Source organism: Manihot esculenta, chromosome 18, assembly GCF_001659605.2.
Source record: "Manihot esculenta cultivar AM560-2 chromosome 18, M.esculenta_v8, whole genome shotgun sequence".
NCBI lineage: Eukaryota > Viridiplantae > Streptophyta > Magnoliopsida > Malpighiales > Euphorbiaceae > Manihot > Manihot esculenta.
The window spans coordinates 8,871,354-8,888,758 of record NC_035178.2 but is presented as its reverse complement, the minus strand read 5'-3'; the positions used below and the strand labels follow the sequence as shown (position 1 = coordinate 8,888,758).

At 29.2% G+C, this 17,405-nt stretch overlaps 3 protein-coding genes across 4 annotated transcripts; 2 read left to right on the top strand and 1 right to left on the bottom strand.

The window, feature by feature from the left end:
* Positions 1 to 2,426: 2,426 nt before the first annotated feature.
* LOC110606011 (ubiquitin-NEDD8-like protein RUB2) lies at positions 2,427 to 3,953 on the top strand. The gene is made up of 3 exons (XM_021744723.2): positions 2,427 to 2,606; positions 3,048 to 3,307; positions 3,679 to 3,953. Exons 1-3 carry the CDS (start codon positions 2,514 to 2,516, stop codon positions 3,788 to 3,790), a joined length of 465 nt encoding a protein of 154 aa, XP_021600415.1. The 5' UTR covers positions 2,427 to 2,513; the 3' UTR covers positions 3,791 to 3,953.
* A 7,286-nt stretch (positions 3,954 to 11,239) lies between these two features.
* On the top strand, positions 11,240 to 13,561 carry LOC110606118 (hypoxanthine-guanine phosphoribosyltransferase). Its single transcript, XM_021744880.2, has 3 exons — positions 11,240 to 11,879; positions 12,299 to 12,463; positions 13,199 to 13,561. Exons 1-3 carry the CDS (start codon positions 11,580 to 11,582, stop codon positions 13,295 to 13,297), a joined length of 564 nt encoding a protein of 187 aa, XP_021600572.1. The 5' UTR covers positions 11,240 to 11,579; the 3' UTR covers positions 13,298 to 13,561.
* A 1,305-nt stretch (positions 13,562 to 14,866) lies between these two features.
* Positions 14,867 to 16,756, bottom strand: LOC110606113. 2 transcript variants are annotated; one of them, XM_021744870.2, is made up of 3 exons: positions 15,790 to 16,756; positions 15,530 to 15,634; positions 14,867 to 15,399 (listed from the first exon to the last, which is right to left on the bottom strand). In XM_021744870.2, exons 1-3 carry the CDS (start codon positions 15,886 to 15,888, stop codon positions 15,289 to 15,291), a joined length of 315 nt encoding a protein of 104 aa, XP_021600562.1. In that variant the 5' UTR covers positions 15,889 to 16,756; the 3' UTR covers positions 14,867 to 15,288. The 2 variants fall into 2 exon arrangements, with proteins under 2 accessions (XP_021600562.1, XP_021600561.1); XM_021744869.2 differs by having other exon boundaries at positions 15,712 to 16,748.
* Positions 16,757 to 17,405: the final 649 nt, after the last annotated feature.

Below are 17,405 nucleotides of genomic sequence, written 5' to 3'. Positions count from 1 at the left end.
CATTTATCATAAACTTTTTAATTAATTAAAATATTATCTTAAAATTCATTTCTCCTCTCATTTCTATTGTGTTCTCTCTCCATTGCTCTCTCTCCATAAAGTGAGCAATCGATCGGTTCGATTTTGATCAAAATCAAACGGAACTAAATAAATTAAAAATTAAAATTGTGATATTTATAAAAATCGAATCGAATTGATTTTGATCAAATCGAATTGAATCAGTCTGATTCGGTTCGGTTCGATTTAATTTAATCAGTTTGAATTTTTAATAATTTTTTTATTTATTATACTTTATTTAATATTTTAAAATTTAATTAGAATATTTTAACCTTAATATAATCTAATATTTCTATATTATTATTATTAAAAATAATATACTATTATCTTTAATCGGTTCGGTACAGTTTTTTTAAATTTTTTTATTAAAATCGAATCAAATCTAAATAATAAAAATTTTTTAAATTAAAAATCAAACTGAACAAAAGTTAATATAAAATTAAACTAAAATTTTAAATTAATTCAATTAAATTAATTTTTTAATTTAAATCGAATATTACGAATTCCTATTGCGTCTCTGCATTTCTACAATAACTTCTTTGAAACATAGAACATTCTATTTCCTTTATAGTACTTTTACTTGATAAAGGATAAAAAATAATAAAGAGTACAAATGTAAATGTAAATACAACCAATTGATATATTGATTAAATAATTTTTATTTTATCTTAAATTTTATATATTACGTAAATTAAAATTCTCCGATATTTAAATAATATTAAATATATATTGTTATATTATTTATAAAGATTTTTTTTTGTTTGATGCATCTTTTTTAACTTCATCGGTTAAGCTTATTACAATATTAAAAGAAAGGTAAAATAAATAGAAATAGACAAATTTTTTTACTCTTTATTAATTATATTCAATACTTTTAATTTTATTTAATTTAGTTTAATTTTAAAAATTAATATTAATTATAGACAAAACAAATATAAAATTTATTCGCATATCTAGTCTAATCAACATAAAAAAAATACTTTTTAATTATGAATTAATATTAATTTTTTTATGCAGACTAATTAATATTGAAATTTTAATGCTTGAGATATATTTTAAAAAAAGTAAGTTTTTCTAGTTTATATCTCTTATAGTCACATATTAGAATTTTTTATATTTAATTATTAGAATTTAAATTTAATATATTATAAAATTTTTAGTTTTCAACATATTAAATACTTTTAAAATATTATAAATAAATATATTCTATTTTTAGCATATATACATAGTTTTCAAAGACAGATTTAAACTTTTTAAATATCAAAATGATATAAAATTAAATTAAATTTTTTAAACGATAAAATCATACATTTTTCTTTAAAAAATTAAATTATATTAAAAATTTTAGTTAAGGAAAATTTAGTGTAATATGATTACAAATTTTAAATTTATATAAATTTTACAATTCACTCATAATATTGTGAAATTTAGTTTAACAATCAATTAAATTTTTGGTTTATAATTTTTATTTATAAGTTATTTTAAAATTATTATTTATTTTTTTACATTATGATTTTTTTGAAATTTTTTTAATATTTAATAAAATTTAATTTTTTAAAATAATATAATTAAAATGTTAATGAAAAAAATTATTAAATATATGTGAAAAAATTAAATGGATAAAATTATAGGATGGAAATATTTATTATAAATTTTGTATTTTTCTTTATTTACTTTTATAAATTAAAAATTAAAAATTCAATAAAAATTTATTGCTAGAAATAAAATTCATATAAAATAAAAGTTATTTATCATTGATTTGATTTATCTATTCAGGATGGCAGGGGAATAATTTTTAGCATCCATTCTGATCAAATTTAATTGATTTGGGACGGATTCGAGTTTTAAAAAATATTACCTCAATTAAATTTAAATTTTATATATAGAGTATACGCTGTTTTATAAATAATTAATTTAATATAAAATTATATTTTATAATAATATTTATAAATTTTTAATATATTTTTATTTAAAAATTAAAAATTAAAATTTTTTAAAAATTATTGAATTTTTTAAATAAAAATTATTAATAAAAATTTTTTAAATATAAATTATTAATTAAAATATATAAAATTAAATAAATTTAAATTTTATTCGAATAATAATAATAATTTAAATAATTTAAATTAATTTTTAATTAAATAATTTAATTTTCAGGCACATACTCTGCATATTTACATTCCTATATTTATTTATATTTTTTTAAAATAATAATAATAATTTAACCAACAAGAGTGTTTATCTCATTATACAATTTGAAAATCAAATGTAATAACTTTTTCTTAAAATTCTAAAAGAAAAAACTTGTTTTTAAAAAAAATCACTTTTTTCTTCATAAATTTTCAAAATAAATTTAATAAAGCAGCCCAGTTCACATTCTTAAATTCTCTCTTCCTCGCTCGTTCACTCTCTCTATTCAGAAACCCAGAAACCAAACGTAAGCAATCGAAGCTAAGATGCAGATCTTCGTCAAGACCCTCACTGGTAAGACCATCACTCTCGAGGTCGAGAGCAGCGACACCATCGACAACGTGAAAGCCAAGATTCAGGTAGCCTTTTTCTCCAATTTTTTTTACTTTTTCTTCTTTATTCATGTATTTTTCTTTCTGGGTCTGTTTCTCTTGATGAAAAAAAAAATTGTTTTTTTAGGTTTGCCTATAATAGTTACCATTAATATCTCATGGGTCTAATTTTGTTAGTTATAATCAGCTGCTCTATGTTTGCTTGCTGAGAAATACTGCTGTGAGTAGCATTGAAGTTGATTTTTTTTTTCTCCCTAGTAAAAGCCTCTAATGGCGGTTTTAGATGATTGTTTTAGTATGGATGAAGTTGAATTACTACAAAAATCAGCATATTATTATTTACCTATTTGATATTCTAATGAGCTTTTGGTTCACTGTCTTTAATGCTTCTTGGGGCTGTGTCTCTTTATATATGTATGTGATGAGTTGATTGGCTCATATATCTCTGTTTGTGGATGTAATTTTCAGGACAAGGAAGGCATTCCTCCTGATCAGCAGAGATTAATTTTTGCTGGGAAACAATTGGAAGATGGAAGAACCCTTGCTGATTACAACATCCAGAAGGAGTCAACTCTTCATCTGGTTTTGAGGCTTAGGGGAGGAACTATGATCAAAGTGAAGACCCTTACTGGGAAAGAAATTGAAATTGATATTGAACCAACCGATACCATTGATCGAATCAAAGAACGTGTTGAGGAGAAGGAAGGAATCCCTCCAGTTCAACAAAGGTAACAAGATTATCTTACCCTAATTAACTTTATCATTGTACGCAACAGCAGTGTTCCAAGTTTGTCTAGTTAGTGGCTTGGCTGCATTTACTGTTATTCAGTTTATAAGTCCATAGGTGACGAGGATTCTACCTTCTAATATCATTTCCCCACATTGCTTCTCACTTGTGATCAATTTGTTCTTGTAACCCATGACCCATCTGAACTGTAGACAACAATTTGTTTGCACATCATCTAGCTTTGATTTTTTGTAGCCATGATGACTGTAGATCATCAATGCCTGTGTTCTTAGTTTTTGCACTGCGATGCTATTTTTTGTTCTGTTTATCTGGATTACATTGAAGTTTGTTGACACATACTACTTATTGCAGGCTTATTTATGCTGGTAAGCAGCTTGCAGATGACAAGACGGCTCGTGACTACAATATTGAGGGTGGCTCTGTCCTTCATCTTGTGCTTGCCCTGAGGGGTGGTAATATCTAGAAATTGCTTATATTATCAGGAAATTCTACTTGTTGAGGTTGTGGCGAATGAGTACTTAATGGACATATTTGTTGGGTTGTGATGTGTGGATAAACACAAGAATATTATGGAGAACATGTTCTGATCAACTTTTCTGCTCATGAAATTGTGCATTTTCCTTTAACTCTCTATGATTCCAACTTGTCCACTAGGATATATCAGTGCCTACTTTAACTGGTCTTCTTTTCTCTTCATTCCTTTCTCTACGATTACATGTCTGCTATATGTTTTGATTAATTTGTGAACCCCTTATGGTTGATATTTGCGTGAACTTTTTATGGAAGCTGTGAAGGAGAGAACTAGAGCCTCCTGTTTTGATTGAAGTAAGCTCTCATCAATTTCATGATCTCACCACCAGAGATTTGAATGGGGAGTTGGTTATATGATTGATTGCTATTTCAATCTTTACTATGATTCTGCATTTTCAGATCAGAACATGTGCATAAGGTTTCTAAGTGATTCTGTTGTTTTATATTGTCTGGAAAGCAGAGATCAATCATCTGCAAAACTAGAAGTTTAGTCCTAACAAGATTGGGTGGTGATCTAATGGTGGCTGTCTTTCATAAATGAGTTGCTAATTTGAATATGGTTTTGCTGTTTTACAAATGTAGAGAAGTGGAAAGGAGTTGCCCATGGAGAACAGTTTCACCAGTACAGAACTGTAAATTGAAAAATATGAATTTAGCTATGTAGAGAAGTACATGTGACTGAAAAAATGAAAAAAAGACCTATGGAGAGAAGTACCAATAACCTGACTCACTCCATCTGGGTAAATGGTGCAGGCCAAGAATTTTGCAATAGTAATCTTCTTAGGAAAGAAAATACAAAAATTTGTTACTTTTAACTAATTATTTGTATTTAAAAACATTTTTCTGAAAAAATATTTTCGATGTAAAATGTTTTTCATGAAATAGAAAACATTTTGAAAGAAAATAATTTATTTATTTAATTATAATTTAAAAAATAAAAATTAAGCAATTTGTGTTTTAAATTTTTGTTAATATCCAGCAGCCTGTCCACTTCGATGCAATTAACAAAAGCAATTACCCAAAAATAAAAAAAATAAAAAAGTTATCCCATCACACCTTATACACGATATAGTCTTTATTTCTCCCCTCACATTTCTCCTTTATTTATACAAAAATATGGAAATAATTTTTATTTTCTATTATTTCAAAAAAATTAGCTTGTTATTTAATGACGTCAATATCTTGGAGGTATATATTCCAAAGGGTAAATGATACTCGATGACTTTATTTCTATTGAATAAGCATATCCGGGTCCTTAAGGAGAGAATAGTAAAGAGTAGAAGTGGGTCTTTCGAATTTCTCGATTCAAATTCAAATCGAATTAAATTAAAAAAATTAAAAATTATTTTAAAAATATTAAAAATCAAATCAAATCGATTATTAAAATATAACCGAATCGAATTAAATAGATAAAAATTGATTCAGTTTGATTATATTAAAATCGAAATTTGTAAATTCAATAGGTTTGGATTTAAATTTTTGGCGAGGTTGAATAAGGGAGAGGAAAAGAGGGCAGATTTGGATTGCTGACTGGATTGGATAAAGATTAGTAGAATAGTATATAGTAAAATCAATTAGTTTGGTTAGTCCGTTATTTAACATGTTTAAACCAATCGAAAATCAAATAATCTGAAAATTATTAAGATATAATCAAACTGAATCAAATATATAAAAATCGATTTGGTTCAGTTTGGTTATATTAAAATTAAAGTTTGTAAATTTAATACGTTTGGACTTGGATTGTTAACTAAATTGAGTAAGAGAGGAGAAAAAAATTAGATTTGGATTGTTGGCTGAGTTGAATAAAAGCTAGTGTAATAATATATAATAAAATTGGTTAGGTAAATTAATTAGTTATTTAATATATTTAAATTAAAACGAATCGAAAACTAAATAATCTGAAAAATATTAATCGAACATTTCTATTAACTGAACATTTCTATTAACTGAATCACTGAATTAAAATCAGTCGATTTGGTTCATTTTATCCATTCTCCCTTATAAGTATAGATATGTTGCTATTACGCCCTTTTTTTTTAATCTTATTTTTAGGTTTTTCATATTTATTTCGGAAAAGAGTTTCTTCCAGAGTTATATTTGGCTAACCTCTGTAGCATTTCTCCCCATGTTTACTGCTGTCTGTGGTCTTCCTTATGAGCCAAAGGCCTCTATTAGTTTTTTGTGTATTTTATTGGTTGCTTTTGTTCTTTATTTTGTGCTGGCCGTTTCTCCATTTGGGTTGTGTTTTGTCATCTTTTTGGCGCTTGCAACTAGGGGTGTAATCGAGTCGAGCCGAGTCGAGTTTTGTAAAACTCAAACTCGTTTATTAAAAAAGTTTGGAAGCTCGAACTCTAATATTTGATTCGAGCTCGGCTCGAGAATTAAATATTATAATCGAGCTCGACTCGTGAAAGGCTCGTTCGATTTAATAACGAGTCTCATTCGAGCTCGAGCTCGAAAAGCTCGTTAATAAAACTCGAGCTCGAACTCGGAAAGCTCGATTAAGAAACTCGTTAAAAAAGCTCGAGACCGAGCTCAAAATTAAAAAGTTTGGTTTGAGCTCAAGTTCAAGCTCGAGCTCGAATTAATAATTACACTTTAATCAGTTTTTAATTATCATTAATTTAAATAATATAAAAAAAAGATAGTACATAAAAAAATTACGTAACACAATTTATAACTAAAATAACACAAATAAATATAAATTCAACAACATAACAAACGAATAAAGTTGATTCCAACTTCTAACGGTTGAAACAAGCTAATATAATTTAATTATCTTCATAATCATCTTCATGCTTGTTCAATTAGTTAACTTGAATTTCAACTTCAACATCCATATAACCTTAATTAATTATTATTAATATATTTTGATAATTATTATCATCTTTTATATTATATGCTTAATTATATACAAAAATTTTTTTATAATTATACTTTAATTTTAAAATGTATATAATTTTTACAACTCAATTTATCATGTAGTACTATAATTTTAAAAAATATTTATTATAATAATTAATATTAATTATTTGTGATTATACATTAATTTTATGGAATCTTATTATAATAATTATATACAAAAGATTTTTATAATTTAATTTTAAAGAATATTAATTATAATAATTAATCTTAATTATAATAATTAATTTTAATTATTTGTAATTTTCAATACTATAATTTTCAAGTATTTATAATAGTTTAAATTTTATAACTTTATAGTTATTTTTATTTTTTTAATAATATATAAATTTATTCATAAATTTATTTAACGAATTGTTTCACCAATTTATTTAAACAATATTACTCACGAGCCTATTTAACGAGTCTGCTTGTAAGCCTTCTCAACGAGCCTGCTCGCAAGCCTTCTCAACGAGCCAGTTCGCGAGCCTTCTCAACGAGCCAGCTCGCGAGCCTTCTCAACGAGCCAGCTCGCGAGCTTAAAAACGAGCCAGCTCGCGAGCCTAAAAACGAGCCAGTTCACGAGGTTTAACGAGCCGAATACTATGGAGTTCAAATTCAGCTCGTTTAAGTGACGAGTCTCAAAATTAAGCTCGAGCTTTTATCGAGTCGAGTCTCGAGTAACTCACGAATAGTTTGGCTCATTTACAGCCCTACTTGCAACCATATATCGGTGTGGCTGAACTGTGGCAATTGTTGCTTGTTTGGTGTTTCAATTTGATTTTTTTTCTGGATTGATTTTTTTATTTAGTTGTTCTTTGAGTTGGGTTTTAATTTTTTTTTTTTATATATAGTCTTTGTTTAGTTTAATTAAATTTATTTTAATTTTGGACCTTTGAGCTTTTTTAAGTAGTATTTACACTTATATTTCCTTTATATAAACCATGGAAATGCAATATTTCATATATGGCAGAAAGAAATAAAAAAAATTTTGCATGAATTTTAATTTTATGTAATTTTATCAATTTACATTAGTCCAAAAGATGGCAGGATTAGTTGACATTTTAAAATAAAATTAAAAAAAAGGAATTGATTTTATTCCTTATAATTCCTGCTTCAAAGCTAAAATAAAGATAAATTATTCTCAAAATGTGTTATATTAAAATAAAAAGAAAAATATACTAATTTATCTATATATTTCATTTGTTTTACCGTTAAATATTACCTCGATGTTAACTTAAATAATTATAAATTAAAAAACAAAATTATATAATTTCTTTATTTTATTAGCCTTATAAAATATTTAATTTTTTTAATAATAATTCTCTCTTTTAAATATACTCACTGATAGGAAAATATTACTTTAAAGTGAACAAATACATTTTTTCACTAATAAGAAAATTACATTATAAAGTCGAATAATGCAATCAAGGTTAAAATCGAATAATGCAATCAAGGTTGAAATTAAAAAAATTGAATCGAATCGATTAGTTAATAATAATATATTATTTTTAATAATATAGAAAGATTATATCATATTTAAAGTTAAAATATTTTAATTAAATTTTAAAATATGTCAAAAATAAAATATTTATTAAAAATTTAAATCGATTAAATAAAATCGAATTGAATTAAATTAAACCGATTTAATTTGATTTAATTTGTGATAAAAATTAATTTGATTTAATTTTTATAAACACTAAAATTTTAACTTTTAATTTATTGGTTTCCCGCTTCTTTTCCTTGGCTCGCTTTCCATTTCCCTCTTTCTTTTTGTTATCGGATATCATATTCTCTAATTATCTGATTATTTCCCGAAGTTTTTTGTTCTTGATTATTCTCTGATAGAGGAGTGATGCGGTTCCAACTACAGCGGACGCCAATTCAGTGCCTGCTACCCGTGCTACGCCCACTGCAGCTGTTGCTTCTGGGACTGCTGGTGTGCCGTTTGGGAATGCGTTTCTCTACGTGGGAGATCTGGAGCATAATTTGTAACCTGCAACTGCTATGGCGGCTCTGAATTCCACTCCTTTGAATGGAAAACCTATCGGGATTATGCTTTCTCATTGCACCACAGCAGCTTTGGGTAATGGATGGAAATGTTGCATAGGGGAAATCCCTACCAAATGCAGCGCCAACAGGTACATTATTTTTCTTATTAATCTCTCGTATGTAATGCATTAGCTCTAATAACCTTGATATGTGAATCAAAGACTGATTGGATTATATTTTTTCTTTCCTTGCCAAACTCAATTATATGCACTGTACCAAGAATGAAGGCTTAATATACATGGGCAATTCAACATAGACTTATCTCCAGTGCTAGAAGGCCCAAAGATGCCATTGCCCTTTTAAGATATCAGGAAATCCTACTAATGTTCAGCAACTAGTTACCAACTCAACTCTTGCGTCTGCTTTGGCTTCTGCTTCTTCGGCGCCAGAGATGGGTAATGAGGTATGTAGTAGTTGTTGAATTACATATGATTCGGAATAGGGATGGATCAAATAGAGATTTTACACCTCATCGAGTCCCCAGATGCTCTGAAAAGGTGGTGTCTGAAGCAATGCTAGTTCTCCGAAAAGCTAACCCTCTGCTTGGGAGGGGTCAGAACAAAGTAAAATTTTTTAAGCTATGATTTTTCTGGTGTTGCTGATGGGCTTCACTCACAGTGAAGTGCTCCATGACCTTATTTTTGGTTACTCCTATTGATCTTTTGGTGTTAATGAGCCCATATTTCAATGGGGCTTGATAGCCAGTCGTTTTATTTTGGGGGTGTAATGTTAAGTAGGAGCGAGGAGTATTCGGTTCAGACCGAAAAAATTGACTGAATCGAATTGATTTAAAAATTTGATTCAATTTTTTATACATTTCGGTTTGGTTCGGTTTTTAATTTTAGAAATTTTGGTTATTTCGGTTCGGCTCGGTTTTAATAAAAAAAATAAAAAAAAACCGAATCGAACCGATTAGTGATAATAATATGTTTTTTCAATAATATAGATAAATTAAATCATATAAAAATTAAAATATTTTAATTAAATTTTAAAATATTAAAAATAAAGTGTAAAAATTTTATAAATTATTAAAAATCAAAATTGATCAAATCGAATCGAATCGAACCGAATCAGACAGGGTTCGGTTCGATTCGGTTTCTGACCAAAATCAGTTCTGTTCGGTTTTCATAAACACTAAAATTTCGGTTTTCAGTTTATTCGGTTCGGTTCGATTTTGAATCGAACCGACCGAATGCTCACCCCTAATCTTAAGTATGTCAGGGGTGAGCATTCGGTCAGTTCGGTTTAAAATCGAACCGAACCGAATAAACCGAAAACCGAAATTTTAGTGTTTATGAAAACCGAACCGAATCGATTTTGATCAGAAACCGAACCGAACCGGTCTGATTCGGTTCGATTCGGTTCGGTTTGGTCGGTTTCGATTTTTAATAATTTTTTTATTTTTTACACTTTATTTTTAATATTTTAAAATTTAATTAAAATATTTTAATTTTAATATGATTTAATTTTTCTATATTATTGAAAAAAATATATTATTATCACTAATCGGTTCGGTTCGATTTTTTTTATTTTTTTCTGATTAAAACTGAACCGAATTGAAATAACCGAAATTTCTGAAATTAAAAATTGAATCGAACTAAAATATATAAAAAATCAAACTAAATTTTTAAATCAATTCGATTCGATTATTTTTTTTTAATTTAAACCGAATACTGCTAATCGCGTGTTGATAGGTTCAATTTTGTTTGACAAGATTATACGTTGAAATATTTTAGGCCTTTTGATCTAGAGTTAGCCTTTGTTTAGATATGCAGAAAATTAAAAAAAAAATAAAGAAAATAAAATTTGATTGACGTTTTATATTGTGGAAGGGAAAGGAAAATAATAAGCTTTATTTTTTCTTTTGTATTTATATATCAAAATTACAAAATTACCCTTTGAAGTTATTTTTTTTTCTTTTTTAATATATAAAATAGAATTATAAATTAACTATAATTTTTTTCTTCTTTTATTTTCCTTCATTCTCAAATGGTAAAATAACCTTTTTTTTTCTTATTTATTTTTTTATTCAATTAAAAATAAAGAAAATAATTAAGAGAAAACACTTTTTATTTTCTTTGACACCTTAAGCTTTTTACCTCTTCTCAGCTAAAAGCTTTTCAGATCTTCAAATTATTTGTAATCTATGATTCATGTTCCACACAGAAAATTCAACATATTATGAGAAATTTGTATGAAATAATTGCTATTGGATTTCGTCTGGGCTTGATATTGATTTGCACTTATAAACTTATAAAAAAAAATTGTGGAATACCTTAAACTTTAAAAACGTTTAATTGACAAACTTAAAAATAAAATTAAGATGAGCTGTTAATATTAAAACAATAATCTTTTAAATAATTAAAATGTATAAGACGTTGAAATTTAAAATGTAAAACTTAAAGGTGCCAGTATTTGGCTATTTTTGTCGTCTTCCTTCTATCATCCAACATCGTCCCTCAAACATCACGACTCCATAGACCCATAGCATCTGCAAAATTTCTTCCGCTTGCCACTTTCAAGGCATCGTCATCTTCGTGGGAATGTGAAAGAGAGAGGAAGATACCTGCACGCCGGAGGACTAACAGCATTGAACGGCGACGAAGATTTAGAAAGCTCCTAGCTTGGGCTTTCACAGGCCAAAGCCCATTGCTCCTGGGCCATAGACTTGCAAAACCCTTCAATAACAACTTCTCGGCGTTAAGGTTAAGCACTAGGTGCAGAAAGAAATCTTCGTTCTCTGCCTCTTTTCTATCTCTGTGTGGACTATGTCGCTAGATTCTCACATAGAGAGGGTGCTATGGACCAAGTTCCAAATCTCTAAACGAGTCACGGAGCTTGCATCCGAAATCACCAATGATTTTGTCTCTATTTCTCCTCCTCCGGTGATAGTGGGCGTGGCCACCGGCGCTTTCTTGTTCTTGGCTGACTTGGTCAGGCAAATACAGTTGCCTATTTCCGTTGATTTCATTCGCGCCGAATCCTACGGTTCTGGTACTGAGTCCACCGGTGCCCCCACCATTTCCATGGACTTGAAGCTCAATGTTGAAGGCAAACATGTCATCCTGGTACTGCTCCCCTCCTCTACTCCTATTTATTTATCTATAGAGCAATCTCTTGCATTGTAACTTAGAGCTACAATTCTCAGAATTCCCTGTGCCCTGCATTGGGAGTGCTACTGTAGGGTGAGGTCCTTGGACTAATGATAGCAATTAACTCTCAGAACTTCATCAGGCAAATGAAGAAGTTACAATTAATTTTATGTTTCCCAAAGGAAGAGGCTTTCTCTCGTGGGTAGCAATTAGTTCTCAGAACTTCTGCTGGCAAGATGAGAAGTTGCAATTAGTTAATGTAGCCCAAAAGAAGAGCTTTACTCTTTTCTGCAGTTTTTAGTGTAGATAGAGAAATAGGCTTTGGATTCTGTACAATTGTAGAAGTTCTACAGTTTTTTTTAGTGCTCATGTCTTTCATGATGATCTTGTCTCAGGTTGAGGACATCGTAGACACAGGAAGCACTTTATTCAATCTCATTGCACTCTTGAAATCCAAGGGAGTATCCTCTGTGTCTGTTTGCACTTTCCTTGATAAGCCAGCAAGAAGGAAAGTCCATTTTGAACCAGTGGGTGATGGAAAATACTACCTAGGTTTTGAGGTATGCTCTCTTTCTCTCCACATGTATGTGCACAGCATTGAGAGGATATCATGTTCTAATCTACCATTATAGAAATACTTGATTGGCAGAAACCCCTTTTGTGCGAGTCTTGACTTAATTTTGCGTAGCATTTTTCTTTATAATTTCACAACACTAGAACAATGGACATCCATATTCAATCCGCTAGCAACTATTTCCTTGAAATATGATAGGAACTCCTCAGCCTAGTCATGAACATTTCTCTCATGCCAATTGGGTGTAATGCTTATTGCTAGCATTCCATATGAACAGTCCATTCCCGTTTTCTAATGTGGCAATGATATCATATTTATGTCTGCTTTGCACTGATCACGAATGACTCTTAACACATGCAAAATCAAAGCTTTCTGCCCAGCAAGGCAGAAACTATCATTCTTTTCTCGAAATTATCTTAATTGTAAGATAGAAATGGATGATTTGTGTTTGGTAGCGTTTGCAAACCTTTACCTGGACTTTAATCCTGGGGTAGATAGTTGGAATCGTATACAGATTAGATAGATTTCCAGGCTTTGACAACTTTCATAAAACCATCTACTGCAACACTCTAAAAACTTGGTGACCGTAGGTACATTCCACAGTTTTTTTTTTTTTTTGTTACTTTTACTTGCTACTATCATAAGTATGAATACTTTTTTTCACTGGCATGTATCAAAATTTTTCTTATTGACTTATTTCCCTTTACAATTCCTCTTGCAGTGCCCAGATCACTTTGTTGTGGGTTATGGAATGGATTTTGCTGAACTATACAGGAATTTGCCTTATATTGGTGTCTTGAAACCTGAATATTACAAGTGATCTGATTCATCATGAAAAATTTTATAACTGTTGAAGACCATAATCTTATTACACCTGCAGAAATTGGCATTGTTGGAATTACATAGCATAATCTTATACTTCTTTGTGAAGGCAAAGTGTCTTTATGGATGTTCTTATTCTTGGAACTGCATAAACATTTGGGATACTGATTTTAAAATTTAATTAGATTTTTTTATCTTTAATGAAGTGTTAGAAGTTTGTATACTTTCGCTATGAACTTCAAATATATTTGTTCTTCTTCCATTTTCACTAAATTCATATAATTAGAGAATGTCCAATTGGTCTTAAAAAGCCAAACGTGATTTGATTTAATTTTAATATTTTAATTTTGATAATTTAGTCTAAAATTTAAATTTTTATAAATATTTTATTCTAATTGAGTGTGTCATTGTTGACTTGGCATGGGATGTGATAATTTTAAATATTAAATTTTGAGTCCAATATTGACATATAGGCAATATAGTTACTTATTAACTATAGGATATATTAGTAATTTTTATATTCTTTTAATAAAAAACTCTAAATTAAAAAATCCTTATGTCAACCTCCACGGCTCTTTCTCAATCTGTAGAGGCTTGTCACCTCGACATACAAAGGCAAGAGGTGGACTTCATTCTTCAATTACAGGTGAATATAAATCTATTCTTTTTTTTTTTTTTTTTTCATATATCACACTAAAAAAATTTAAATTTATAAACAGATAAATCTATTCGTAAAATATGAAATTCCGTTTGTAATTCTCACAAACGGGCTGAAATCTGTGTAAACCTCGTATATAAAGTTTTTTAAATGTAAAATAAATTGTTTATATTTCAAATACATTCACAAACGAAATGTTCGTTTGTAAATAAAATATAAGCGAAATTTTATGAACAAACAGTTAATTTGATTATAAATCTGTTTGTGATACAAATGAATTTGGTATCAGTTTTTATTTTTCATTTACTTGTTCCCTCTTATTTCCAAATGGAATTTCACGTGCAAATAGAAAATACATTTATAAATCTATTTGTGATTGAAATGGTTCGTGTATTTATAATTTATTATATTACAAACGGTCAAATCATTTATAATTCTGTTTTAATACAAACGGCTAATCTATTTGCAAAATCTATTTGCAAAATCTATTTGTGAATCAAACGGATAATCTGTTTGTAAATTTATTAATAATACAAACGACTAATTTTGTTTATAATTACGTTTATGATTCAAACAGCTTATCTGTTTGTAAATGCAAAAGAATATTCGTTGACAAATCACACCCGATTTAATCGTTTGTAAATGCAGCGAAATGTTTGTTTGCAAATTTGCTTGTAATTTTATAAACAAATTTTCAGTTTGTATTATTGCTTATAATTTTCATGCCATTGATCCAACACAGTAATAAATATAATAAAATTAACCTGTTAAATGTGCAATATAACATTCTCAACAATAAATCCAATGCATTCGATTATCATAAATAAAAAATGACAATTTAATAGTTAAAATTGAATATAAATAGTTCAATTATAAAATAAAATATATAATTAAAAGTATATTTATGTAATAAAAGTCAAACTAAGTAGTAACCCAAAATGTATAGAACAAAATAACCTGTAAGTAATCAACAGAGATCCTTGATATCCTCATCTGATCCACCTTCATCTGAGGCATGCTGGGAAGAACTCGATGGAGGAGCTACAACACCGTGCAGAGGCTGTGAAGTATCTGTTGTACGAAGACCTGACTAATTTTGATGCGATGCACCCTGTTGAGAAAGAAGGTTTACAACGAGGTCCTTCAGCTGCTTCACTTCTGTTTGCAAGGTATCCTTTTTAGTCTTAATGCGCTCGATATAATGCCTCAAGTTTTCATAATCATTTTGAGTTTGCTCTATCTGTAGTGCTGAGGAGTAAGATCCAGACATGAATAATCTTAAACAGAAATATGCATATGTTTGTGAGCCTAATCCATATACTCGCTTCTTCTTATACCCACCAACTACCTTCATAATACAAATGAGTCTCATCCACGTGAGTTGGCTCATTTAACCCCTTTGCTTGCTGTGATGCATTTTCCTTTAGCTGCAAGAAGCGCTCCTGCTCGCATAATATATAGTAAGACCTCTATAGCAATATTTGAAATTATATATATAATAGTAAAAAGTATACTATTCATTAAAAGTAATAAGCACATTAATATATTAAACACATTGTATAAATTACTTACATGAATAGCTTTGGATCGTGCATCTATGAATTCATCTGTGCCCTTCTTCTTATGTGTCGCCTCAAACAGCTCATGTGGCATTAGTTTCCGTCCAAGCCTCTCGCGCTGAATAAATGTAAATAATTTAAAATCAGTAGATACATTCATTTGAAATAAAGTTGTTAACATAATTAGTTTTTTACCATCCTTTGCATGAGTAAACTGTAAAACAAATTCACAACAATGTCTAGATACTCCACTACCCGATCCACTAGGCTCACTCTTTTGGTTTTATAGTGTCTTTTTACATTTTGCTCTGTATTCATTAGTGCTCCAACCCTTTTTCCATTTCTGAAGAACATTTTTCGCCATTGAAACATTCTTCATCTTTTCCTTTCTAACTTCACACATGAGCCATCTATAACGCTCAACAGCCTTCTTTTTCCATGCTATCTTAAACAATCTTTCATTTCTGCATAACATGAAAAATATAGCATATTACAACAAACTCACATTTATTTTAAAAATTCAATAGACATGGAAATATTTATTACATCTTGAACTTCTGTGAGTAAAATTCTTTAATCTCATTAGGAACTATTTTCTAACAATAACCTTCTATAATAAGACGTTTCTTGAAAGTCGATGTTATTCTTTGCAAACAAGTTTCTGATGGATGCAACTTGTTAAATGCACAATATAACATTCTTAACAAAGTCCAATGCACAATATAATTGTTAGTATTACATTAAGTTTTCTTTAAAAAAATGAGAAAATATATCATACTTACAAACAATTATGAATTGAAATCCACTGTCTAAAGGACGACACCTTAGAAGTGATATTAATAGATGATACAGATGACAACAGAGAATCACGTGTTGTAGTTGAAGATGGAGTAGATGATACATATGTATGTGGTGGAGCAAATGCACTATCAGGTGATTGAGTGAATGCATTGCCAGGTGGAGAAGTAGCCTGTGATGGAGCAAATGTAATGCCAGGTGCAGGAGGAATCTGTGAAGACTGTGGTAAAGGCACACGTACTTGAGATGATATAGAACTTGATGTTGTAGATGCGAAATGTATCCTCGATGGTACCGCCGTAGGTAAAGTAAGTGCAGCAGGTAGTAAAATTTCCATTTGTGTATTTATAAAGAGTGAGTCAATTGAAGTTTGTGGCTCTAAATGAATAGCCTGCAACTTTAAAGGGGCAACATTTAAGCCAACTAAGTCAGTATGGCCTGTATAAGGGGCAGTATGTACATCGGAGGGAATAATTGAGTCTCTCTACATATCCTCCTCAGTGTCTTCATTATCTGCAATAAGGGGCCTAGATGCCTCTTTGGCTTCAATCGGCTTGTTCCTCTATTTAATGTTCGCCCTCTCATCTATAAATAAAAAATTTGATCATATTATGCATTTCAAAAATAATATAAGTAATAAATAAATAGTACATTACACTTAATAAATTAAAAATTTTAGGAAAAATTACTTTTTAGTTCCTGAGATTTAACGTAATTAATACTTCTGTTCCTCTATTTTAACAACCCAACACTTAACTCCCTCACTTTCTCCTCCATTCAAATACATAGTCCTTCTGTTAAAACTAGTCGTTTAGTCAAAGAGTCAAAGGTGAGAAGTAAATTTTTTTACCAAAAATGCCCTTAATGAAATTGTTAAAACCCCTTTCAACGTTCCATCCTTCCTCTTCCGCGTATTGAAAAAGCTTTCTTTACATCAACTCCAACAACTTTTGGATTATAATACACAATTTCAATTGATAGTCCTGCAGCTTGTGCATAAAGTTTGGCCATTCCATTGATTAAAACTGCATTTACGGGAAAGAAAATTGATACAGTAGCTAGTTATCAACATCAGGGTGAGACTCTATTGC